Source organism: Colius striatus, chromosome 1 (assembly GCF_028858725.1).
Source record: "Colius striatus isolate bColStr4 chromosome 1, bColStr4.1.hap1, whole genome shotgun sequence".
NCBI classification, from domain to species: Eukaryota; Metazoa; Chordata; class Aves; order Coliiformes; family Coliidae; genus Colius; species Colius striatus.
In genome coordinates, this window is record NC_084759.1 from 193922397 (window position 1) to 193948813 (window position 26417).

The 26417-nt window shown below is 39.1% G+C and overlaps 1 protein-coding gene across 1 annotated transcript in view; it reads left to right on the plus strand.

Annotated features, from left to right (window-relative positions):
• The window catches only part of RELN (reelin), a 296993-nt gene that overhangs the window by 232319 nt on the left and 38257 nt on the right, over positions 1 to 26417 (plus strand). Inside the window, exons 30-43 of the mRNA XM_062020283.1 lie at positions 340 to 547; positions 5794 to 5870; positions 6842 to 7000; positions 8983 to 9171; positions 9315 to 9588; positions 10922 to 11062; positions 11158 to 11335; positions 12693 to 12777; positions 15331 to 15513; positions 16975 to 17146; positions 17228 to 17330; positions 19756 to 19985; positions 24225 to 24445; positions 25434 to 25581. Of these exons, the coding sequence (XP_061876267.1) occupies positions 340 to 547; positions 5794 to 5870; positions 6842 to 7000; positions 8983 to 9171; positions 9315 to 9588; positions 10922 to 11062; positions 11158 to 11335; positions 12693 to 12777; positions 15331 to 15513; positions 16975 to 17146; positions 17228 to 17330; positions 19756 to 19985; positions 24225 to 24445; positions 25434 to 25581 (2368 nt within the window). The remainder of the gene's footprint in view (positions 1 to 339; positions 548 to 5793; positions 5871 to 6841; positions 7001 to 8982; positions 9172 to 9314; positions 9589 to 10921; positions 11063 to 11157; positions 11336 to 12692; positions 12778 to 15330; positions 15514 to 16974; positions 17147 to 17227; positions 17331 to 19755; positions 19986 to 24224; positions 24446 to 25433; positions 25582 to 26417) is intronic.

Here is a 26417-nt window from a genome sequence, read left to right on the forward strand (position 1 = left end):
TTTTGTTCAATTTGTTCAAAATGAAATAAAAGGATAATATTTTTTTGTTTATATAAAGTTCCTTATCAACATAAGGCACGGCTGTTTTTCACCAAGTGAAATAAGCCATCTTAAGAGTTTAGAGAAAGAGGGCTTATTCTGCCTATGAAAATTTGTAAAGGGGATTTAAAAGGTACAGTCCTGTCATCAGAGTATTTTCTTAGGAAAGCCTGGTACTTTCTCATATGTGAATCACAGAATGGTGCAACAGAACTGTCTGCCAATGTCCTGTATCTGACCTTTACTCTGTTCAGCACAGTTTCACCAAAGCATCTCCCATATTTATTTTTTTCCTCCAAGCATCACATGGAACCTGTGTGTCTAATGTGCCTAATCACAGTGAGATGTTCGACAGGTTTGAGAGGAAGCTAAGCCCTCTCTGGTACAAGATAACAGGAGGTCAGGTTGGTGCAGGCTGTGGTGTGCTCAGTGATGGAAAATCTCTGTACTTCAATGGACCTGGCAAAAGGGAGGCGAGGACTGTTCCCCTGGATACCACAAATATCAGGTCAGTCCTCAGTGCTGCTCCTCACCATATTTCTGTGTGTGCATGTTGTCTCCTCTCCACTATTACACACGTAGATGTGAGAAGGTGGGAAATGTTTTTCTGATAATTGCAACCTGTACAAGAAGATTTAAAGGCAGAGAAATTACTTTTTGTTCATTTTTGGTGTGTTATTTCCTTTTGAGAGAGAATGCTTAGATTAGAAACAGCGTAATGGCAGCATGAAAAAATATGAACTCTTTGTCCTTCTGAGAAGACGGTTTGCATTGTATCCCAGATGGACAGGCAGAAGATACGGTCTTGAGACTGCACAAAAGCTAACACTCTGCCCACAGCTGGAGAGGAAAACTCCCATCCCCCTAGCTGCATTGAATCACAGGCATGGCAATGGCATAGCAATGAGCTGGGGTTTATTTGCCAGATGTTGGGAATTAGTCCACTTGTCAGAACTATAAAAAAACAGAATATGAATTGCTTCTGTGTAGCCAAAGGGCTGACAAGCCCTCACCTCTCTCCCTGCTGCCACTGAATCCTGCTCTGCTGGTAGCAATTATCCTTTTTAACTCAAGTTGTCTAATTGATTAATGTAATTAGGATAAACAAAGGGCTGTTAATTCTAACCATTATTTAGCCTGGTGCTTTCTACTGTTTTGTTGAGTCTCACGAGGGATCATGCACCTGAAGCCTGTCCCACTCTACAATTAGTTAGCTTAATAAAAGATATTTTTCTTCACAACTACTGCTCCAAGGGTAAGTAATGTCATGATTTACTGCATTATTTAATTTATGGGATCTGTCAAGAGACTGGCCACAAATTAATGCTTTCTGCTCTCCAGCACAGGCAAGTGGTGATCCTTAGGGCAGTATAGGTGCTGTGGGTTTGGGGACACCCTTGGCTGCTCCCAAGCACTGACAGGATGGCACCAGTTGCCTTTCCTCTGCCCTTTGTGCTTCTGACAAATATATGAATTATTTATAGAACTATGTAAATTACTTAATAATTAAATTAATTAATTGCTTGACAAATATACTTTGGACAAGTACATGTTTGTGCTGGAGCTCTGGGAAGATCTGAGCACTTCTGTTTCACTACTTTAAATCTCATGTTATTAATTCTGCAAAGCATAACATTGAAAGTAACCATATTATCAAGAAGTCTACATTTGAACAGCATTTCTGAGTTATTCCTTCTTTACTAGAGAAATCTTTTTATAAAAAGTTTTCTTTAGCTTTAAGATTACTTTCAAACCACTTTTAATGCCAGATATTAATATTTATAGCTTTCCATTTTTATAGAGTTCAAACCATTTTAAAAGCTAGAAGAGGTTTTAAAATACTGAGCAACACTCCTTCTTGACCTAAGCTATGTGTCTTAAAACTGCCCCAAAAATGTAAAAGGCCAGAGGGACACCTGGTAAAAGCAACTAAGGTCTCTCTTCTGAGCGTGTGGTTACCACGTGAGCTGCTCTCCTACTGTGACTGATCATTTTGACAAAATAAAACAGCATTGCATTTTTTTTAATAAGCAGCACAGTGGGTAGTTTAGCTCCTAGAATAATTCAGGCTTCCAGCAACGTTCCTGGGTTGTTTCCTAGACAGAACATACACACTGGTCATCTCAAACATAGATGGGACTAGCACTGATTTGGGGTTTTTTGTTTCAAGGACAGTATCTACCTCATGTCACTTGACCAGAACATACATGGACTTCTTAGTTTACAGCAATTATCTCAGGCTGCTTTTATATTCAGAAGAGAGACTATCAGCTTCAAAAGGGCAATGGAACTAATTTTAAATGGGACCTAGCAAAGGCCAGTGCTTTGTCTTCTGGAAGTATGTATTTCTTTCATAGCAACTGGGTTGTTCATGTAAAACATAGACATTCAGTTTAAGACCACTAACTGGGTCTCTTCTCCTAGAAGCAACAGTGGACTGTTTGTGAGAATGTGAGGAGTTGACTGAAAGACCCATACCCTAAAATAAAATGATTCCTCTGCCTAGAAATTTTTTTGGAGCTAAAATTAACATAATTTGAAAGAGGAGATTAGAGGGCACTTTCTCCCATTTGGGTGTTACTTTTTACATTCAATAATGCCTTGCATAGAATTCAGTTATCTTATTAGGGGTCATTTTAGCCTCTGCAGAGTTATCTTATTTGTGCTTGGATTTTTTGGTTGGGGAGGGTTGATGACTGAGTAAACAGCGGGAAAATATGCCTTGAAAGACATATCACTAGATATGTGGATTGAGGATTGTGAATAGAAAGGCGGAAATTCCTTCAGTAGATTTTTAAGCTGCTTATTTTTCAGGTTAATAGTGTTTTCCCAGACCTTTTATGATCTTATTTCATTTAATCAGGCATGGAAGAGCAAAAAATTGAAAAATATTGAAAGACATTAAAGTTTTATTTTCATTCTGAATTCCTGCAGATCTACCTATGCACATTCCTTATCTTCTTGTGTCAGTTACGGCTTCTTGAATGGAAAGTGTAAATTTTATGTAAGGAATACAAAGAAACTTTGGGTTTTTTTTTTGTAAGAAGTACAGACACTCTTTTCCCCTTAACACTCCTCTTCCCAGAGGACTGAGGTGCATGGGTGGCTTAGTGGTCCTGGTTCACCCTGCTCCAAAGGGGTAGAGATTTCCCAGCTTGAGGTGTGTGGGGCTGCTCAGGGGAGCAGCCCAACAGAGCACTGCCAAATGCAGGTGTCACATTGAGAGTATTTAAAACTAACACTTGCTCCCTACAGCCAAAGATCAGAAACAAGCATCCAGTGTTTAGCATATACATCAAGTGCTATCATAATCTTAGCTTTCTTGCCCTATTGTATCCTTATTCGTTACATGATTAGCTACATTTTTTTTTCACAGACATTAGAGGAATGTCCTATAGCACTGAGACAGATGTAAGTGTCAAAATTCATTTAATCCTGACCATTTTTTCCCTACACTTCAGAAATCTCTGGAGTCTCTCCATTCCTTCACTTTTGCATGTCCCGATGCGCCAAAGTCACAATTTCACCAGCAGTATTTCCGTCCTTGTGACAATATGATACATGGATGCATTTAGATTACTGATGAGCTACTGCCTCCCACTTTGATGGCCTGTCCCTTATGCCACTCTTCACTATCTGTTCAGTGAGAGCATTTGCACACAGTGCCTACCTAGCAGCTAGATAAAAAACATGGAATATATATATATATATGTTTTTTCCCAGCAGTGACATCTGGCTTGTTAGCTGACTTGGCTCTCGTCCGCATCACAGATTCCATGGTTAACGACTGTGTAACCATCCCAGAGAGCTGATCAGGGTCAAACACTTACTAATCAGATGGGCTGATTCACCCTTCTGCAGAAAGGGAGTGGGGACTTTTTGGTTTTGCTTTTTATCAATCTTTACATTTGGCAAGTATATACTGTAAGCCTCTCTGTTCTTGAGCTGTCTATGAGGTTATATTATGAATGAGACTGATGAATGTATTCTGGTTTGTTGTTGTTCCTATGGATAGACAAAGTATATCACATAGGAGATACTGATTTTAATAACAAAACTGGAGTTAAGTTGGGTTTAGAAAGAGAAGAGAATCATGATATTGTGTATGCAGTAGTGTGTGAGGGAAACTGGAGTTCTCTCTGATGTCATTATATCTGATGTCACTACAAAGTAGGACCAAATTCCCTCAAGTGAAGAGTTATCCTTGTGGATAATTATTTGAGTGACAGCAAGCCTTGTTTCTTTACACAGAGACAAAACTTTACCTCAAAATTACTATTTTAAATAAAGAAATTATACAAGCAGTAGAATTAATGAAGCCTGGCCTCCTTTAGATTTCTCCTCTTTATTCCTCCCAAAACCACTGTTTGGCAATAACCCCACCTTCCTCCGTGTCCACAAGGACAGGCCCAGCACAAGGGACAAGCAGTTACTTCCCAAAAATATCACATCAGTGAGTACTCCAATAGTCTGAACACAACAAGCAGGAATCATTGTAAGCAAAAAAAAACCTGGCAGGGAAACAAAGAGGAGAATGACATCATCAACTTTCAGCATGCAAGAGGATGAGTCCAGGCTCCCTGCTCTGTCCAGGAGCTGTTTTGGGTGTGCAATGCAGGCAAACTATGTAGAAGGGGGAAGACAAAGGGACAATGGCATTCTCAGTTCTCTCAATGCTCTTTACATTAGTCATGACCAGATAAGGCTCAGATGAATGTTGGAGACATGCAATGAAATTTGATGAGTGAGCCACAGGACATTAATTGAAATTAATTGCTATTATATAGCACAATAAGGCGCACCTAAGAGGAAATGTAAACTACCCTGGCACCACAGAGTCACAATTAAATATATCAGTTCAGCAAGGATACCAGTGCATTCCTGGAGACTGGAGGGGACAAAAATTAACAATATTTTGGAGTGCAAGAATGGGATCGTGATGAATTCAAATATAGTTAAATAGGGATGTTCCAGGCTAATCCAAAGTTCTGTAAATTAAATCAGCAATGCTGTCTCAAAGGGATCTTGTAACTTTGGAAGGATTGTAGAAAATTGTTATGGGAAAAATCGAGGACATGGAAAAACTTTCATGCAGAGAGACAGATGAAAAGGTTGCCATGGTTTACAGTAGAATGGAATAAGAGATGGTAGGGAAGTGATAAAAGCACTGACTACAGGGAGGGTTGCAAGAAAAGGAGATAAGAAACCTTTTTTTCCCTAGCCTCATGACATGAGAATGAGAGGATATTTAATGAAGTAAAAATTCATAAATACAAAATCAAAGAGTCTGTTTCACAACATCTCCCATGAATGCTTTAACTAAATATTGTTTACATCAAGAATTTAAGAACCAAAACTGATTAGTGGTTTAGGGAGGATGTAATAATCATATTAAAGTTATACTGTTGCATTTTAAATCTTAAAACCAATTTCCAGTTACAAGAAGTCAAAGTAGGGTCTGATATACAGAGATTTGCCTATTTTGGAGATTTTGCATCTTTGTGTGAAAGAAGGAACTGCTAAATACTACTGCTCAGACCCACAATACATTTATAGACACATCACTTTCTTCTGTCTTGGGTCCTCCTCTGTTTATAATGCTTGATTTCATGGGTAACATTATGTGATCAATAAGCCCGGAATAATGATCTAACTGAAAATGACACATTAGTTTAAAAACGACAGTTCCTGACTGATCTTTTGCTATCAGAACATAATTATACATCTCAACCATGTTGATTTTTTTTTTAACAGACTAGTTCAATTTTATGTACAAATTGGAAGCAAGGCTGTTGGTAACTCCTGCAACAGACCAAGAGCCAGGAATGAAGGTAAAATGTATTTTCTTTTTGTATTTTGTCTCTTCTACTGTGTTTTCGCTTTTTACTGTCTTTAAAAAAAAATCAAAAAGATTGTTTTATTTTTAACAGAATTTGATTATATCTTCAGTGTTCATAAATTGTGCAGAAAACTATTTACTTTTGTTCCACACTTGCATTTATACTTATTTCCACCAAACCTAATGGTGACCTATCACCAGGGGTAACTGTTGGAGCTGTGATGGTTTAAGACAGACAACATTTACAACATCAGGTGCAATAGCTTTTATTAGACCACAGATTACACTGAGGGTTTGATTCTCCTCTTATTTGCACCAGTTTAAGACACAAGAAAATCCATTCTATTTGAACATGCTCCAGTATTAAAGAGTTTTAAGAAAAGAAACACACATAAGTGCTTCTTTCTCATATTATCGTCTTTGATGAGCTCATAACTAACTGACAATTACTCTAGTATTTGCCATACTGTGTGTTAGATACAAAGGCTTTCATAAATAATCTAAATACTATGATTATTTGCTTTTAAGAATGATGTGAGCTTGCATAGGTAGCATGAGCATTGTGAACTACCAATACTGGGAGCCCAACTATCAGAATTTCAACTCAGAATTCCACAAAAACTGAAAGAATATCTGACATGAAATAAATACTTACTGTACAAAGAAATTCTCATTATTCATGTTGTTTCTGGGGTAGAAACATTGATTTCATTGAGGCTGTGAAAGATTTGATCCATTGAGTTTGGTAAAGACAAGCAACAGGTGGCAGCTGGTGACTCCATGTCACCTTTGCAGTTGGACTTAATCCACAAAATGCTCATGGGCCAGGAGATACCAAACAGGGAGCAGCAATGCCAAAAATGTTTACTGGATGTTGGTTGGCAGCTTCTGAGTAGGGCTGAAGAGTCACCTCTCTTTGCTCTGTACTGTCAGACTTACCACTTTTCTTCATTTTAAATATAGGGCTTGTTGTTCAATACACAAATGACAATGGGATCACCTGGCATTTGCTGCGAGAGCTGGACTTCATGTCGTACCTGGAACCTCAGATTGTTTCAATAGACTTACCTCGGGAGGCCAAAACCCCCGCCACTGCTTTCCGCTGGTGGCAGCCACAACATGGTAAGCAACACCATCCTAAAAATCCATTAAGCAGCTTTACACAGCCCACATGTCAATGCTTCTCAATATGGACATGTTCTGCAGAAACCTCAGCTTAGCACAAATACAGTATGGTGAACAGTTGGATGCTGTAAGGGCATATTTAGGCTTTTCTCAGTCACACTCCAGACATGATTTTCTTTTATAACACCAAGCAGAATAGTGGGCTTAAAACTGTTAAAAACATACATTTAAACCAAAGATGCTGAGAGATAACAGAGGGAAGAGGGAAATAATATTACTCAGAAAAGGATAAATAAGGCTAGATGATTTACCTGGTCTGCAAAATTACTTACACATTTTATCATTTTTAATGTGTTGTGGAAGAGGAGACAGAACTTGGCCTTGAAACTACCTATCTGGGAGCTCCTATCTCACTGCTTTAAAATGTCCACACTTCAAAACAGGACTCATGCCCTGCTATTTCTAATGTCTCACTGCCCTGTTCCCCTACCTTCTACTGCACCTCCAAAGCCACTCAGCAACTTTCTACATACTCAGCTAAAAGTAAACCCCTAGTGACTGATATCTACAGCTGCCGTCAGACCTCACACCCTGTGTGGGGCCATGTTACCGCTACTAAAAGTGTCCTGATTAAGTGTCCCCTTTGTGCAAGGCAGCAGTTTTATGTTAGAGGTTGGACTCAATGATCTTAAAGGTCTTTTCCAACTAGAATGATTCTAAAATTCTATCATTTGTTCCTACTGAAAGCAGTTACTTTAAGGACACCTGATGGCAGTCTTGTGGCTGCCAGTAAGAAGCAGAGTTTAAAACTGGAGGTTGAAATGCCACTTTCCACATCAGTGCCCAAAGGTAACAACCACTCCTCATTACAGATGAGGAGACTCCGTTGTAGACTGTCCTCTGTCTGCTGTAACTCAGTGCCAAGTGACCCCATCAGCTGTGATCCACCTTCCTCACAGTGGCAAAAAATCATAGTATCACTACAATTGGAAAAGACATTTCAGATCATTGAGTCCAATCAGTCACCTCACACTGTCAAGCCCATCACTAAACCATATCCCTCAGTACTTCATCTATGTGTCTTTGAATATCTCCAGGGATGGTGACTCTACCATCTCCCTGGGTAGCCTGTTCCAATCCTTAATAACTCAGTGAAAAAGATCCTCCTCATGTCCAATCTAAATCTCCCCCGGCGCAACTTAAATCCACTTCCTCATGTTCTATTATTCATTACTAGAGAGAAGAGGTTGACCCCCAACTCACTACAACTCCCCTTCGGGTAGATGTAGAGAGTGATCATATCTCCTCTCAGCCTCTTCTGCTCAAGGCTAAAAATCTGGGCACATCACTGCAGCAAGTCTTTCCTTCTTCTCCTGTGAGGGCAGTGATTAAACAGTAACATGGCATTTTCAGCCATGGGTTGAAATGGACTGAAGATGATGGTGAACTGAGATACCTGTAGGCTGGAAAGCAAGACAAGAGAGGTTTCCAGAAAAGATAAGGTGAAGAACACTTCTACGAATATCATGTGTATCAAGAGCCTTTAGCATTTTCCTCTGTGTACTGTTTTCTTCCATACAAAAGGTACTTTGGTAACTAGACAGAAGCCTTTCTGATTTAGCTGCGGGGAATGGCAGGAAACTTGTGACCCATAAAATGAAATCCCCAAGTTGGGGACTCAGTGTGAGTTTGAATGAGTATCTCATTCAGACAGAAGGAAAGAGTATGATGGCAAAGTATGGAAGCTTGAAAAATGAAGAGGGAAATACCTGTGTTTATCTGAAACAGAAATATGCTCTTCAATCCAGGTTCATTTGTGAGCAATGTTTTAGTCTTGTTCAACAGTGCTTGATTTATGTGACTGGGCACTACTCTGTGAGTCTATGTGACTGAGCACCGCTCATGAGATGAACACAGCATACAAGCATGAAAAATAACTTACAGGGACTCCACTAACCTGCTTTTTCTGCTTTTTATAGGGAAACATTCAGCTCAGTGGGCTTTGGATGATGTCCTTATAGGGATGAATGACAGCTCTCAGACTGGCTTCCAGGATAAATTTGATGGAACTGTGGATTTACAAGCAAGCTGGTACAGAGTACAAGGAGGTCAAGTAGACATTGACTGCTTGTCTATGGACACAGCTCTGATGTTCAGTGAAAACATTGGTATGTATCACCAAACATTGCTACACTTGTATGGGATGAAGGCTGAAAAAAGGATAAAATATAGATAATAAATCTGAATGATGGCACTGAAAGTGTATGCACAAGGTATTCTTATTTGCTGTTATTTTTCTCTATTTTCTTAGGAAAACCTCGTTATGCCGAGACTTGGGACTTCCATGTATCAGCCTCCACTTTCTTGCAGTTTGAGCTGAGCATGGGCTGCAGCAAGCCATACAGCAATTCTCACAGCATTCACCTGCAGTATTCTGTAAACAACGGGAGAGACTGGCACTTGGTAACAGAGGAGTGTGTTCCTCCAACAATTGGCTGTCAGTACTACACCGAGAGCTCCATCTACACTTCAGAAAGATTCCAAAACTGGAAGAGAATTACAGTCTACCTCCCACCTTCGACCAAGTAAGCACTGTTCTTCTGGCTGTTTAGAGTGATATAGATTTTGCTGATCTAATTTGAGCTAACATCACTTAGCTTGGGAATCTTCTGCGTGTCTTTTTAATTATTTAACATCCGTTGTCACGCCATTGGAATTCTACATTTCACTTCAAAATATTTCATCACATATAATGTGAGCTTCAGGAAATTAAGGACATAACAACTTTGAGTGAATTCTTACGTCTTGCCTACAATCTATGAAAACAAGAACAGGAATGCTAAACCAAGCTTTTCTAACATTTACCCAATAAGAAGCAAGAATTAACGCCCTGGCCCATCTTTCATATAGAAGGATTTTCTGTCATTCCATATATGTTGTCATCCAACACTGAGGCGTGTTAGTTGTGGCATTTAGTAATTCAAAATATGTGTTACTGGATGTGCTGCTTCCACTTTTTTTGGCCAGGAGGAGAGTTCTGTCTGCCTCTTTGTGCTATCACATGGTTGCAAATGGATATTTCATATATACTGGCATCCGTCTCTCTGAATAAAACCATCCTCTAGTTTAGGAATAAGAGGTTATTCTGAATAGTTGTGTAATTGACCTACTCATTACCTCTATAAATTTCATCACCCAGAAATTATGGGGGTAAAAATAGATACACAGTAAATGAACTGGGACTGGGATTCACATCTTGGTTTCTAATTCCATAATTCACCTCAGAGGACCATACATCCTCTTCCAAAGACTCATCTTCACAAATGTCCTGATGTTTTGATCCTGTCAAAGTCTGATGGCAATTTCCTGTCTGATCAAATGCAAGATGATCTAACCCATAGCATTTTGATAGATTTTTTTTTTCAAGACACTTTCCTCATCTTAGGATAACAAGACAGTGAGCAATCCCAACAGCGCACATGCATGTGCATGTTTTTACATACACGTTCATACATTGCTGTACATATATCTATGAACATATGTAATCATTGCTTTTTCTTCAAACAACACTTGGCATAAATGAGCTTTCGTTATTTCTTTCTTTACTGAAACAATTACATTGTTTTAATTCTATAAGCATCACATGGAGCTGTTGAATGCTAGCGTAGCTAGCAGTTTCTCCTTAAACACTTTGCTGACCAGCAAGAGACACAGCAATGTTCTGTCTTGCCTTAGAGTGTGCCAGAATATTGCCTAAAAACTAACCTGAGAAATTGAAACTTCAAGTTTCAACCAGAATATGAATCTTTTCCAAATATGCTTTTCTTCTCCTGAAATGTGTAAAGTTCTCTTTATTGTTTAGCACTTTGTGGAGCAGGCATTTTGAAGCTTGAAATGCCTTCATTCTGTTTTTAATAGCTCTCCCAGAACACGGTTCAGATGGATTCAATACAACTATGCTTCTGGTGTTGATTCCTGGGCTATTGATAACGTGGTCCTAGCTACAGGATGCCCCTGGATGTGCTCAGGCCATGGCATTTGTGATGCAGGTCATTGTGTGTAAGTAGCAACCTGCTTAACCTGCTTCATAGAAAAGATGTTGTGCTTTATCTAGGCCAGATGGATAACACTTTTTCTTCTCAATTTGTTGCTAGGTGTGACAGAGGCTTTGGTGGTCCGTACTGTGTCCCTGTCATTCCTCTGCCATCTGTCCTGAAGGATGATTTCAATGGCAACTTGCATCCAGACCTTTGGCCTGAGGTCTATGGTGCTGAGAGGGGAAACCTGAATGGTGACACCATCAAGTCTGGAACAGCTCTCATTTTTAAAGGGGTCAGAGATTACTTACATTGAAAAAATGAGTAAAACCCAGTAGAGTTAAAGATAGAAAGTAATTTGGGGGTATTTTTTCCCCTGATATGTTTATGTCAAAGTCTTTAGGCTAGAATTTGACATTTGAATTTTTCTTGTCTATTCCTGCCCTAAATATGCACCGTGTTTGTCACAGTTGCTTTTTATTAACAAATAGGTTTCGTCTGGTTTTGGCTATTACTTTCATTTGTGGTATAAATTCCTCCTTAAGCACCAAAGGAAAATAATTAAACTCTGCAGCTGAGATTCTTGAGGCCAAGTGAGTGATTTGGAAATGTGGTACACGTTACAATCAATTGCGTTTGTGTCTTGAAATCCTCTGATTGGCTTTTGCGTGTCTTGAATAACACAAATCAGTCAGCACTGTAGTCTATGTAATCAATGTTTATGTAGTTCGCCTGTGCTTTATTTAATTCTGTCATCTTGAACTTTTCTAAATCTTTAAGGATTTTTATGTTAATTACAGGTGAAAAAAGGCCAGGAAATACCATATTTTCTGAACTTCTCAGTTCTTCAGCAACACACATAACAGAAAGTCTTATGTTCACATAAGCACACAGATTTTAAGCTCAAACACAAGTTTTCATTTGATACTTTACATTCAGGTGCCCTCAAAAAAGCAAAGTCTAATAATGTTTGGTGTAGAAATGAATTCTTTAGAAATATTTATTTGCAAAACCTTGACTCCAGTTCAACCTCTTTAGATCATTTAAGTCACAAATCACAAGTTATGAATTGTCTAAACCTTGGATTGGTTGTTCCTGCAAGTCATTCCTCTGGGTTAATGGTTTTGAGAAAGAGGGAAGCTCAGAGATATAGTTTGCCAAACCTCTACAGAATGGGGACTGTCTAAGTCAAGAAGTTGCCCCAAAAGAGGATATTTGTACCAAAGATTTTGTGAGGCACAGAAAAGAAAGATCTCCTAGAGAAGTTTTCCTGCTTGGAAAGCAGGATGCTTGGCTACTATACAATTTGTCTGAAAAATTAGTACAGTAGCTTGGACTTGCAGATCAGATCATATCTCAGTGATTCAGAGCATGAACTGAATGAACTGTATCTGTGTCTGTATTTGATCATGTAGCTTCTGTACTTGATCATGTAGCTGTGGCTCTGGTGTGGACATACACCTATATCTAGTCCTTTCCATTCCTATGGCTTGCTTTGCTAAGGCTATCCCACATCAAGGGAGGTGTGGGACAGAGAACTACCACTCTCACTGCCGCTGGCAGTCAGTAACAGGCTGTGCAGACAACAGTAAGCTGCAGAGCATCTTTGATAATGCAAACTGAGATTCATACTATATATTCTGTATTTGCAGGAAGGACTGAGAATGCTTGTTTCAAGAGATCTGGATTGCACTAATACTGTGTACATCCAGTTTTCATTTAAATTTATTGCTAAAGGTAAGATCGCTGTCAATTTTTTATCACTTCACTAGCTTTATTCATACATAACATCATCACAGAAAAGAATATGCATTTATATTTTCAACGTCAGTGTATGTGATCATCAGTTCTTGGTAGATAATATGGGAAGTTGTTTGAGACTCTGCATCATCTCTACCTTGCTACCAGCCTACATGGCCATCTGTGCAGTTCCTAAGAAAAAAGTAAACTGTGGCAGTGTCAAAAACAGCACAGCTAGTGAAGAGAAATAAAATAGCTCCAGATTTTTTAGAGATTTTGCAGTATGTTTGAGGAAAAAAATGAATTTATCAGTTAAGTCATAAAATGATGCCCATGGGAGATTACTTAAAAGCTGCATTAAAAGCTCTTACCATTTGACTTTCTAGGAGGTATCTTAGAGTTGACTAAAACTAAATTCTACTAATTGTATATGAATAACAGTCAGACCTTGCAAGACAAGTTTACATGTTGGTGTAACAAGTTCAAGGCAGTTTCTCTAGTACAAATATTTCAAGCCAACAATTCACTCTTACCCCGCTCCAAGCCCCTGCCATTTCTGCCTCTGAAGAATAATGTTATCCAAGTCAGGAGTGGCATGGTGGAGAGTCACTAATGTGGTTGAGGATTTGAGTAACTCCTGTGCAATTTCATAAGTTTTTCCCAGCATTGCTTATAGAACCATCACTTCCAGGCTGAACTCTCAACATGCAAAAATTTCTCTCTTTAGTGGAAGGTGGAAGATGTTCATAGTTTCTGTGCAAAGCTCAGCACATTGTGAGTGGACCCTGACTTACTATTTGCCAAAGGATTGCATGAAAAGAGTTTTGAACCGCCTTTTTCTTCCTAAATGAATATCTTAGCCAATCTCTGTATGGGCAAGTGAAAATATAGCTCTTTCTGGATTAAGTTTGATTCCTTTTAATAAGCATTTAAATATAACTATTTGACTATTTATTGCTATTGTTTAAGTGTTTTATGGAAAAGAGAGAAGCCAAAACAATAGCATGCGCCCAAACAATAATACACCAAATAGTCTTTGTTTAAAAGCACAATCTTTGTGAAGACTTCTTTTCCAAAACTATATCTTGGAAATACTTCTACATAGGTTCCTTGCCAAATATTTAAAACTACAATGAGTAAAAATATCATTCTGAAAGGCAGGAATAGCAAAAGGCTTAAGGCTGAGTTTTAACACTTGACCCACAAGAGGTAAAGTAGTGAAAGTCCAAGAGAAATCTTTTATTAAATCTATATGTCTTACTAGCCCTAGGCCTGGATCCAGGATTTAGTCCCAACAAGCTTCCTGATGTTGAATGTGAATATAGTTGGGTACATCTCTCAGCTGTGAGCATGAGGAGCAGTGTATTGTTTATTGTTAATTGCCACAGAGAAGCTGAAATCAGCTCCTGGCTGCAAATATCTCCTCCCTGCTCTGTTCCACATGAGACTGGTGGAGCAGAGTAGAGCAGGAGTGTGCACATCTATCACTTTGGCTTCAGTAAATTTGGTTAATTTAAGAACAGAGCATGGGAGAAACATGCACAGTAATGTACAGCAAGGCAGGGATGAAGAAATTATCCCTTAATCCTTTTCCAGTGCTTTTCCTGCCCTTAGGCTGAGTTTTTGGTGAACATGTCATCACTGTGCCAGACTATGAAGGGAGTAGTGAGTGTAAATTTATCTGAGTGAGATCTCATCTCAGAGATACCATCACTCAAGTGCTGATATCAACGGTCAGCAAGTCAGACACAGACCAAAGATATACTAGGGACTGAGTTTGTGCAGGGTAGCCAGCATCAAGTGCAAGTGCTGGGTTCTAATCAGCATATGTTAATAGCTAGGACTGTAAAAAGGCTGCATTGACTCCTTAAAGATTTAAGTAAAAAAGAGAGGAAGTGGTAGATGAAAAACACAAATTTTACTCACAATTCCTCCACCAGTGTTTAGGCCCAGCTTAAAGCACAGGATATTGAGCTTTTTTGTGTCTGTGATTGTTAAAACATGCTAATAAAGATCCTCAGCACTTTCCATCAAGTATATGATTTCTAGGCATGAATGTGATTATATCAGTATCTGCACTTGGAGCCATAGACTATGAATTTGTGAGGATAAAAACTGTGTCTTTTTCTGTGGGTGCTACAGATGGAGATCATAGTGTCTGGTACCTGGGAAAAACAAGCAAGTAACTATTGAATTGCTGAAAAATGTCTGTGGTAGAAGGAGCTAGTTTGTTCTAATAAAAAAAAAAATATAACACTGAGATAGCTTCTCATCAAGTAATTAACTGTGACCATACATATCATGCACAGCAATGTAAATTTAGCCCCTAATTCATTAGCATTTTCCAGATAGACAAGAGAGGGAAAGTACAGGAAGATGCATGTGTACAATACACATATAACATCTTGACATCTGAAGCTGTTGTTAAAGGAAGCCCATACTCTGTAATAGATGTCAGAGTAACCTCATTGTATTTCCACAGTGTTTTTGAGATAGTGCATTCCAAAACTGGATTGTAATGATCATAAATGCATTTCCTCTCTGCTATAGGCACCCCCGAGAGGTCTCATTCCATCCTACTGCAATACTCTGTCAACGGTGGTATCACTTGGCACCTGATAGATGAGTTTTACTTCACACAGACTACAGATGTCCTCTTTATTAATGTTCCTCTGCCCTACACAGCACAAAGCAACGCAACGCGTTTCAGGCTCTGGCAACCTTACAATAACGGTAAGGAAGAAACATCTGTGGGACTCCAGGTCTACACTTGCACACCTCAGCATCTGTAAGAGGCTGTATTTCTCAACAGTAATAGATACTCTTAAATCACGTCTTCTCACATTTAAACTCCTTGAATTAGAATTATCACAGGATTATGTTTACTGTTCTTATAAAGCTGCTGTATGCTTTAAACTGAAAATACCTTAACCTAATACCCCTTGATTGTGAGCAGAAGACTATCAGCTTTGGTCCTGGAGGGACTGAGGGATCAAGCAACAGTGATAAAGTGAATTTCACTCAGGTTCTTCTCATTACTTTTAATGGACCTGATTCTCGTTTACACCAAGGCCCCATTAGGATATTCCAATTACACAAAAGCATCCCAAATGTAGATGAGAACTGGGCGTACCTTGCTCAGAATTAACTAGGCATTAAAAACCCATTTAGAAAGAGCATGTAGTGAGCAGTTAATCTTCTGACTAAATTCTAAAGGACTGTAGAAAACCACAAGAGAAATGCAGCTCATTCCTCCTGATTACAGATACCAGATGAAGAAAGTTCTCCCCTGCTCTTCATTACTCTGAGCACATCTCTTAGCAGGAGCTGACGTTAAGCACTGTAAAGAATTTCAGCGATCATTTAGACATATCAATACAGCAACAATTTATTCCGTGCAGGCAAATGCCTAGCACATCTCTAACAAAAAAAGCAAATTCAAATTCAGCCTTAAGGCTCCAGTTCATTCTTCTGATGGGTCCTGCCTAAACCATTTAACTAAACCTTTCCTGTGAACATTATCCATAAATAGGAATTTTACTTAAAAGAAGCCTTTTAACTGTCTCTGATCAACACAAAGGCTTTTAGATAGTGAAAACAAAACCAAAAAAAACCAGTGACACAAAAGATCTGGCAACCTAATCCTTCCTCTCCAGTTTGAAAGCACAAATTTTCCAATATATTTGATTTTATAATCCATTGGAGAGAAGATCACTCAGAGTTTCCTCCTCTCTCGAAGAGCTCTTTCTAGGCAAACACAAGCTGCTGAGTGCAGGGAAAAAGCTGTAGAATGAAATAATCTTTCAGACTGCTTGGGCTCTACAGCAGCTGCTCATTTAGATGATTCTTAATTAAAGAACACATTGAATTGATGCTAGAGTTTCAAAGTAAATGTGATTTAAACAGAAGATAATTATTCAACGCAGATTTTTCACTCTTTAGTTTGCTGTGACTTCTGTAAAGTTAAAGGAATAGGAGTTAACTCTGTAGGGCCAGACTGCAAAGCACTATGGAGACTATTTTCATGGAAAATTAAAGTTTTCCATCTTTCATTTCCATTTTCATTGAAAATTAGTAGTGAAGTCACACTTTTAGCACTCTTTTCTCATGTAATCCATAAATTCTGGCTACTGTTCTGGTTTATAATAGTATTACTATTATGTCTTAATAGGAATATTCCCCTTTTCTTCGTAGGCAAAAAAGAAGAAATCTGGATTATTGATGACTTCATTATTGATGGAAATAAGCTAAAGAATCCCATGATCCTTTTGGATACATTTGACTTTGGTCCCAAAGAGGACAACTGGTTTTTTTATCCTGGTGGAAACATTGGGCTTTATTGCCCATATTCATCTAAAGGAGCTCCGTAAGCATCTGTCAGCAATAAATTAGAAAGAAGATACTGTGTAATAAACTGAGTCTAAAATACTCCTTTCTGTTTTTACAGGGAAGAAGATTCAGCTATGGTATTTGTTTCAAATGAAGTTGGAGAACACTCTATCACAACAAGGGACCTGAGTGTGAATGAAAACACTATAATCCAATTTGAGGTACTTGTCATTAAAAAGTTACATCACCTTTTGTTACCGAGTTCTCTTCTTTCAGATTCTGCTCTTTCTGCTATGTTTGCCAAGTAGCAAACCCTGTCTAATTTCCCCTGCAATTGCTTTGATATTACTTTCCATTATGTGAGTGTATCATAAAGTTTTTAATGCATAGATAAAGGAATTTTTTGCCCTGAGGTCTTATAATTTCTTGCCTAAATTACTACTTTGTTCATGCCAATATACTTACACTGATAGCATTAAAATCCATGTCCTATAAATTGGAGTCACCACTGGCAGGTAAGATGATGAGCAAAATATAATGAGGGTCCAGATTGGCACTTCACAGCCTGCTCAGAATAAGTGTGCAGCATTTCCATGAGCTGACCCAGTGGAGAGCTACAACTTCATCTGTGATACTAGGGATTAATTTTTCCTACCTGCTGGCTCAACTGCACTGCTGTACTTTCTCAAGAGAGTCAAGGTTCTGCTTTGCTTTTGCTTCTGCCCATGCTTTCATAGATGCTCTAGAGGAAGCTGGTTTTTGTCCACGAAAACCTGAATTCATCCCATATTAGGGGGTTACCTAAAGCTCATGAGTAAGGAATATATTCTTGGGGCTTCTCATATAGTCAGTGGAAACAGGTACCCCAATGACAACACATGGTCTAAACTAAATGGTGTTTATGGTTTATCCTAAAACATCCAAACTCTGTATTGGGCAGCTACTGATGTGAGTAAACATTTAGCTTAGCATGTACTACTTTAGAGGGTTCATCATATTGTCATTAAGAAATTGTAAAAGAAGGCATGCAACAATTACCAGGCTACTTTTAACAAAGATATAGCATGCTGTAGCATTAAACTGCAAGTGATACCAGTTTATAAGCAATTGATAAAATGATACTGAGGATTTTCCAAGAAAACTAGGTTTAGCTGTGCACTCATGCACGCTTCAGTTGTCATGTAACTAATTCGTAAATTATTGAATGAAAACCATTTTGTGTTCTAAAATACAGTTTACAGCCTGTGGAACAAAAATCATTGAGGTCACTTTAAGATATTCATAAGTGTTCAGAGCATTAACCTCATAAAATGTACATGCTTACTTCCATATGTGGTAAGAAAGACATCAGTATAAATGAAGAAGTCATGCATAATGCAGTAGAGTTTCTCTCTGTGTCTCAAGAGTCAAAACGTGTATTGGGTCAAGCATCTCTCTAAGCTTCCAGATGAGTAAACATCCCTTCTAGTCAAACATAATGTTGATGGGGCTCATGTGCACTCAGGAGTGATGGAGGAAATTCAACATAGAATACATTTTCAACATTCATGCACAATTCTGGGTTTTAGAAATAAATAGACTCTCATTACAGAGCAATATGTTAGAAAGACACTTGTTTTCCACTACAAAGACATGTAAAAAACCTAAATGTTTCATAGTTTCAGTATAGGCTTTGTACCTCATTGGCATTTGGTTTTGTTTATTGCATGGCAGGTATATTACATCTTATTTTATATGACAGAGTCATCCTGTAAGGGAACTAATTCTTCTTTTATGTAAGCAGTTTGAAATAAGAACAACATCTTAACATGAATGTGAAAGGCAGACTAATTTGCACTGGGTGCATGTGGGAAATATGTCTTATGAGGTCTCATATTCTGTAAAAACTGTAATTTTATAGTTTTTTTTAAGTAATAGAACTGCTATTCATGTAAATTTTCTGCCTTCTCTAATGTTCTTTACACCAGGAATCTTGTAAGAACACCGTGAGAATTCTGACACTGCCAAATTACATTTTGGTGTGACATTGAACCTAAATCTAATCCAGCTATGATACTTTTTAATGCTGTCTCCTACGGCTTTTCCACTATATGTGAGCAAATGGGTAGTATGAAATCTGAAGAACATATTAAAGTGATACAGCATACATCCTGTGGCAAAGTGTAACATAAAAGAGGAGCATAGTGCAGCTCAGCAATTTAACAATAAAGTTTATGTTAGCACATTTTGTTTAAATATTTGTGAGTTTAAAAATGCACTTTTTTTTGGTGCTGTGATTACTTTAGTGTCTGCCAGAGAACTGCAAGAACTGGTGCATTTACTCTAGTGATGTTAGCAGCTCTCCTTGGGGATTTTGTCTAATTAGCTTTATGGTTTTCTCTTAGTAGAAGTAGTTGGGGATTTCGTATTACATTTATTTTGTAACAAGCCAGAGTGTCCTATGCCCATGGACAGGTAAGGCAATGTGCAAGGGCTCATGTTCATGTGCATGTCCTGCCTGCATCATCCAGTTTTTAAATGAATTCCCAAATCACCATCTTCCTCGGCTAAATAAATACTAAGATAATGAGTGGTCAGGAGCCTCACCACCTGATCTATGTCATCTTCTACATATCATATATATTCTGCATATGTCTTGTCCCCCAGATCAACATTGGCTGCACTACTGATAGCTCCTCTGCTGATCCAGTAAAGCTGGAGTTCTCTCGAGATCTGGGGGCGACCTGGCACCTGCTGCTCCCCTTGTGCTACAGCAGCAGCAGCCACTTAAGCTCCCTGTGCTCCACTGAGCATCACCCAAGCAGCACTTACTACACAGGCACTACCCAGGGCTGGAGAAGGGAAGTCATTCACTTTGGAAAACTACACCTCTGTGGGTAAGTGTCCAGCTCATATTCCTGCCCCACTGCTTGTGGATTTGATTTTATTTCTGTTTTCCATCCAAAATGTTCTCCCAGCACAAGAGTGGTGTGTAAGAACTGCAGCACTAGAGCAGACCAGATGACCAATTTTTCTCAGCTTTTTGTCCTGAATGTTAGTGTTCAGGTGATTCCTAAAAATATGTTGTGCCTAATGCTAATGCAGAGCAAAAACAGATAATTTCCTGTTTATCCATATATTTAATTGATGACATTTTTATGGAAGTGGGTTGCATGGAAAAATCAATAAAAAACTTGAGTGTTCTTACATTGCTTTGCACTGCTTTGGATGTTCTTTACTGCAGTGCATTAGCCATTTGAATTCATCATTCAAGGATCACTTTTTCCAAGCTCATGATCAGAGCATCCCAGCGGGTAGGAAATCAAGAAGGGGAGCCAGGAGACCCATATGCTTAAATAGGGAACTGTTGGGCAAAGTCAAGTGGAAGAAGAGAGTCTATAGATCGTGGAAGAAAGGAATGGCCACTTGGGATAAATATAAGGCTGTTGTCAGAGGATATAGAGAGGTGACTAGGAAACCTAAGCATTGTTGAAGTTGTATCTTGCAAGGGAGGTCAAGGACAACAAGAAGGGCTTCTTCAAATACATTGCAGATAAAACTAATGCCAGAGGCAATGTCGGCCCACTGTTGAATGAGACGGGAGCCCTGGTGACAGAGGATACAGAGAAGGCAGAGTTACTGAATGCCTTCTTTGCCTCTGTCTATACTGCTGGAGACTGTTCTCAGGAGTCCCAGACTCCAGAGGAAGACAGGTTAAAGGAGGAGTTTTGTTTGGTTGATGAGGACTGGGTTAAGGATCAATTGAGCAATCTGGATGTACATAAATCCATGGGCCCCGATGGGATCCACTCACGGCTGCTGAAGGAGCTGGTGGAAGTCATTGCTAAACCACTCTCCATCATCTTCAGTAAGTTGTGGAGAACAGGAGAGGTGCCTGAGGACTGGAGGAGAGCAAATGTCACTCCAGTCTTCAAAAAGGGCAAGAAGGAGGAGCCAGGTAACTACAGACCAGTCAGCCTCACGTCCATCCCTGGAAAGGTGATGGAACAACTTATTCTGAGTACTGCCTCCAGGCATTTAAAGGACAAGAGAGTGTTTAGGATCAGTCAACATCATTTTACCAAGGGGAAGTCATGTTTGACCGACCTGATAGCCTTTTAAGAAGATGTAACCAGGTGGATAAATGGTGGTAGTGCAGTGGATGTGGTTTATCTTGATTTCAGTAAAGCATTTGACTCTGTTTCCCACAGCATCCTCACAGCAAAACTGAGAAATGTGGGCTGAATGATCAGATCATGAGGTAGATTGTTAACTGGTTGAAGGGAAGAAAGCAGGGGGTTGTGATCAATGAGGCATGGTCTAGTTGAAGGCCTGTATCAAGTAGAGTCCCTCGGAGGCCGGTGCTTAGACTAGTACTGTTCAATATATTCATTAATGACCTTGATGAGGGAACACTGTCAGCAAGTTTGCTGATGATACTAAACTGGGGAGAATGGCTGACACACCAGAAGGCTGTGCTGCCATTCAACATAACCTGGACAGGCTGGAGAGTTGGGCAGAGAAAAATCTAATGAAAGAATAACCCCATGTCCCAGTACAGGTTGGGGAATGGACTCTTAGAGAGTAGTGTAGGGGAAAGGGACTTGGAGGTTATGGTGGACAGCAGGATGAACATGAGCCAGCAATGTGCCCTCGTGGCCAAGAAGACAAATGGCATCCTGGGGTGGATTAGAAGGGCTGTGGGCAGTGGGTGGAGAGAGGTTCTCCTCCCCCTCTGCCCTTGTGAGACCTCATCTGGAATATTGTGTCCAGCTCTAGGCCCCTCAGTTCAAGAAGGACAGGGAACTGCTGGAGACAGTCAGTGCAGGGCCACAAAGATGATGGAATGGAGCATCTCACTTATGATATTATTATGTTTGTGTAACAAACTCCATTGCATGAGAAAAGATATATAGCATAGAAAAATAATACATGCTAGCAGGTATAATAATGTGTAACATTTCAAAGTACAAGCCAGTACTGTTTACTTTTTCAGGGAAAATTGTCTTCTAGCATCAACTCAGTTTATGTAAAATATTAAATCATGAAGGATTAAACTGTAGCACATATGAATGGAAATGAGCTATGCAACTGTTGAGACTTTGAGTCTTTGCAACTATAAGTCTGCATATTTATGAATCTAGTGCATGCAATGTGCTCAACACTAAATAAGTGGCCCCACATGTGCTTGGAAAGCGTGAATGTTTAATAATTTAAGATGATGTTTAAACTTTAAAGTTGAATTTTCTGATTTATGACAGTTAATATTTCAAGCATAGAACAGGTAAATATCTCTTGCAGCACCTCATTTATCCTTCTGGTTTGGCCTGAAATAATTGTTTGACCCTTTAACCAACTACCAATGCATCCCTCAAAACAAACATTTTGCCTCTGCAGACTCCTAATTAACTTAAACCTTCCAGGTATTTTGATTTAGTCCTCTGTTCCTGAGTGTTTCTGTGCTGTTTGTGTGCCTTTCCTCCTATTCTTTCCCCAACAAGCCAGGTAAGATGCCAATTGCTGATAGCCAGCCAAACCCAGCCACACAGAGCAGCTTCCATTGAGCATCTGGTGCCATGAAATTCTTGGGCTAGAGAGTTGAAGGAGGATTTTCTCCACCAGAGTCCACTGAAATAATACAGAAGAAAAATCCTCCAAACCTGACTTCTTGTGCAATTCTGAAAAATTTCATTCCCAAATTGTCAAGTGACTATATTTAAATTAAGACTAAGACATTTTCAGTTATTTCCATGATATATATTAATGTCTAAACTAACACATATTCTCAGCAGACAACTGTAACTAAATTCCTATTCCAGTTATGTCCTGAAGGAAAAAGGCAGGGCTTGTTGAGCCAGTGAAGAAACCTCTGCCAACTTCAGTAAGACTGTTATTTCACTCTCTTCCTCAAACTCAAGTCATGCTTCACCCAGGACAAGAGGGAGACTAAGAGAGGAACTGACGTGCCTCAGGGTTGGAATGAATCCAGCCCACAGAGCAGACATCTCCTCTGAAGAAAAGGTTACAACACCTTCAGCCCCGCACTTGTGTTTCTCACCTCAGGGCACACTAAGATCAATGTTGTTTTACATCCAGTAGGACTTTTGGTTTTGAGTATCTTTCTTGAAACTCCTAGTAGTGTTCCCACCCATTAGCTATCCCTTATCACCTGAATCCCCTCATAAAAATTCCTTTTCAGCAAATCAAGACAAAAAACCTCATCAGCTACCTGTATTATTGATTCGCCTGCTGCATTTAGATTATCTCTAACAAGACACATTAAATATGCAAGGCAATTAAGTGTTTTTCCCTTCTTGCTTTTCTGGTTTCCTTCCTCCTTTAAAACATTTTCTCAATTGGGAATAAAATTAGTCTCTCAAGTGTTTTTCCCCATCTTGATTTCTTTTCCCTCCTTCCCCCATCAGTTCTTCTTTATATGCAGCATTGATGTGAGTAACACTTAGGAGGTGAATTAAAAATGACAGGACAGCACCCAAAGGACAATACAGTTTAAATTAACAACTTGCAATATCATTCTAGTTTAAGATTATCTTCCTAAAAGCAAACCAAATACCTGGCGACATGACAGATCGTATTTTCTTTCCATGTAATTGAAAGTGAGATCCTTCCACCCCAGCTCCACATGTGGTCTGTGTGGGGGCAGGGTGATAGCATGATGTAGGATTTCACTCTCCAGAAGAGGGCAAAAGTGGCCTGATCTGATCCGGACACCATACACCAAAGCAGAGGAAATCCATCAGAGTGTGGCCATTCATCCTCCCCATGAACAACTAAGAGAAAAGTGGCTAGATTTCAAATCCCATTTTCAAGTCTATTATTCAGTTTTGGTATTACAGGCAATGAATAATGTTATTTTTATTTCTGTCAGTATTTGGGTTGAGCATCAATGTAAAGATGCATGAGGCACTGAAGGATATAGATAAAGTAGTCAGCTTCTAGAATTAAGCTATTTATCAAGCCAGTCCCTACAGAAAGATACTATATGAATACTATATATACACACATACTATGGTATATATATATATATATATATATATATATATATATATATATATAAGAAACACAAAAAAGACAGGACTATTATTTAAAGTAGATATGCTTTGTGCTTTTTTCAGGTTGGCAAGGTTCAGGTGGTACCAAGGATTTTACCCTGCTGGATCCCAGCCGGTGACTTGGGCCATTGACAATGTGTACATTGGCCCGCAGTGCGAGGAGATGTGCAACGGGCACGGCAGCTGTATCAACGGCACAAGGTGCATCTGTGACCCTGGGTACTCTGGGCCAACCTGCAAAATAAGTACCAGGAACTCTGACTTCCTTAAGGATGATTTTGAAGGTATCTCTTTTTTGGAGGGGTCTGAATTCTAGCTGTTCATCTTAGTGCTGAAGGGATAAAACAGCACAGTCTTCCTCACTCCTGCATACTTCTGAACACAATTTGGGGACCAAGTAGTTTAAAAGTCATTCTCAAGCATGGTTTGTAAATACCTGATGGCTATCAGTTGTCTGGTTTGGTTATCAGTGTCTGGCTCTTTGTCAGTTGTTAATGCTGGAACACAAAATCTTCACCAAAATAAAAAATCCTGAAACTCTATGTGTTGAAAATAATTTTAGTAGATGATGATGGCTGGAGAGTAGTTTGACTTTAGGACAAAGAGAGCATGTGCAAGTGAGGCAAAGGGAGGGCCTTAAGGTTGTGTTGTTTCTCACTACAGGGAAAAGCTAAGTGGCCTTAATATGGCAAACATGGGTTTAGAGGAGGCTGTGTCTCAGCACTGCAGGCTGGTGCTCAGCAGGCACAGCAGACCCCAAGTGAGTGATGGAAGGAGGGAACTCTAAGCATCGTACACACCTGGGTACACACAGCATCCAAGCATACACCTCTAAAACCACCTTGAGGTTTCCCTCACTAGCAAGCATGGCAAGAAGAGCACATTTTGAATAAAGTAGCACCTGTTAACCAAACTCATCCCTTTATAGGTGCTGCTGTTCATTTTAAGTTTTGACAGCCTTTGCTTACATTCTACCACATGGTACCCAGAGTTTCTTTATAGACCTGGGCACTTTATTGTTATCTTAAGAAAAATGAAGAAAAGCGGAAAATCTTGTGAATAACTGGAGACTAAGTTCCTGGATTTCTTACATCTGGGTTTATTTTCTTTATTTTATTTTGATTCATGGCAGTTTTCTAGAATACATTGCAAGGGAAACACTGACTGTGTCTTCCCTCTGCACGTGAAATAGTATTTCTCCTCTGGAAATAGTACTCTTGTAGTAGAGACATTTTGGAGTAAATCTTAAATATGTATTTGCTGTGTGTTCAGGTCAGCTAGAATCGGATAGATTCCTGCTTGTGAGTGGTGGAAAACCATCAAGGAAATGTGGTATCATGTCTGGAGGAAACAACCTTTTCTTTAATGAAGAAGGCTTACGTATGCTGATGACTCGAGACCTAGATTTATCACAAGCCAGGTAACACTATTTCAAAATTCTTTCAGGATTTCACTGGAGGATAATACATCTGTGATACTTCTGTGGTAAAGGCAGGCTGATATATTCTGTGGTATTTACTCTAGCAAATATTCCATTTAAGCTGCTGCTACCATTTTAAATGAAATTTAACGTGAACTTTTATGGGACTAACCTTTCAATGTTAATTTTTCTGTTGAATAAGAACTCCAGGATCTGATGCCAATCCTTCAGCAGTTTATGCAAGATTTTCTTTCTTAAATGCATAAGATGAGAAATCGATGCACATCACACACTTTTCTTGTCTTACAGTTTGGCGTATCACGAGCTATTGCTGAAACAGGACTATCTGCTGACAGTGTAACTCTCACGTTTGTCATCTCATGGTTCTTTCATTTCTGAAGCTTACTTTCTTCTAATTGTGCACACTTGTTTGCAATAATTCACTGAGAATTTCCCATCAAGCTGTCACCAGCCTCATCAGCTACTTTGAACACAGCAATAGAAAAGCAAATATTTTTCATGTATTTAGGGATTATGTTGTATCATTATGGCTTGCAGAGGAGATATTTGATGGGTGAGACATGCTAAGCAGAGCCACATTAAAGAAATTTACACCAGTATAAATTAAACCACATCCTAATTGCATGCATGCTAATAAATGTTTTCTAATTTATTCAGTACCTTAGCTGAAATCCTTATGTTATTACTTTGGAGAGATTGCATTTTCCCCAAGACTATTTTTCCACTGATCTCTTGTAAACACCCTACTCCTCTTTAATGTGGGAAACACTTTAACAGGCAGCTTATCTTGTTTTGACATGACTTCATTAGCATTG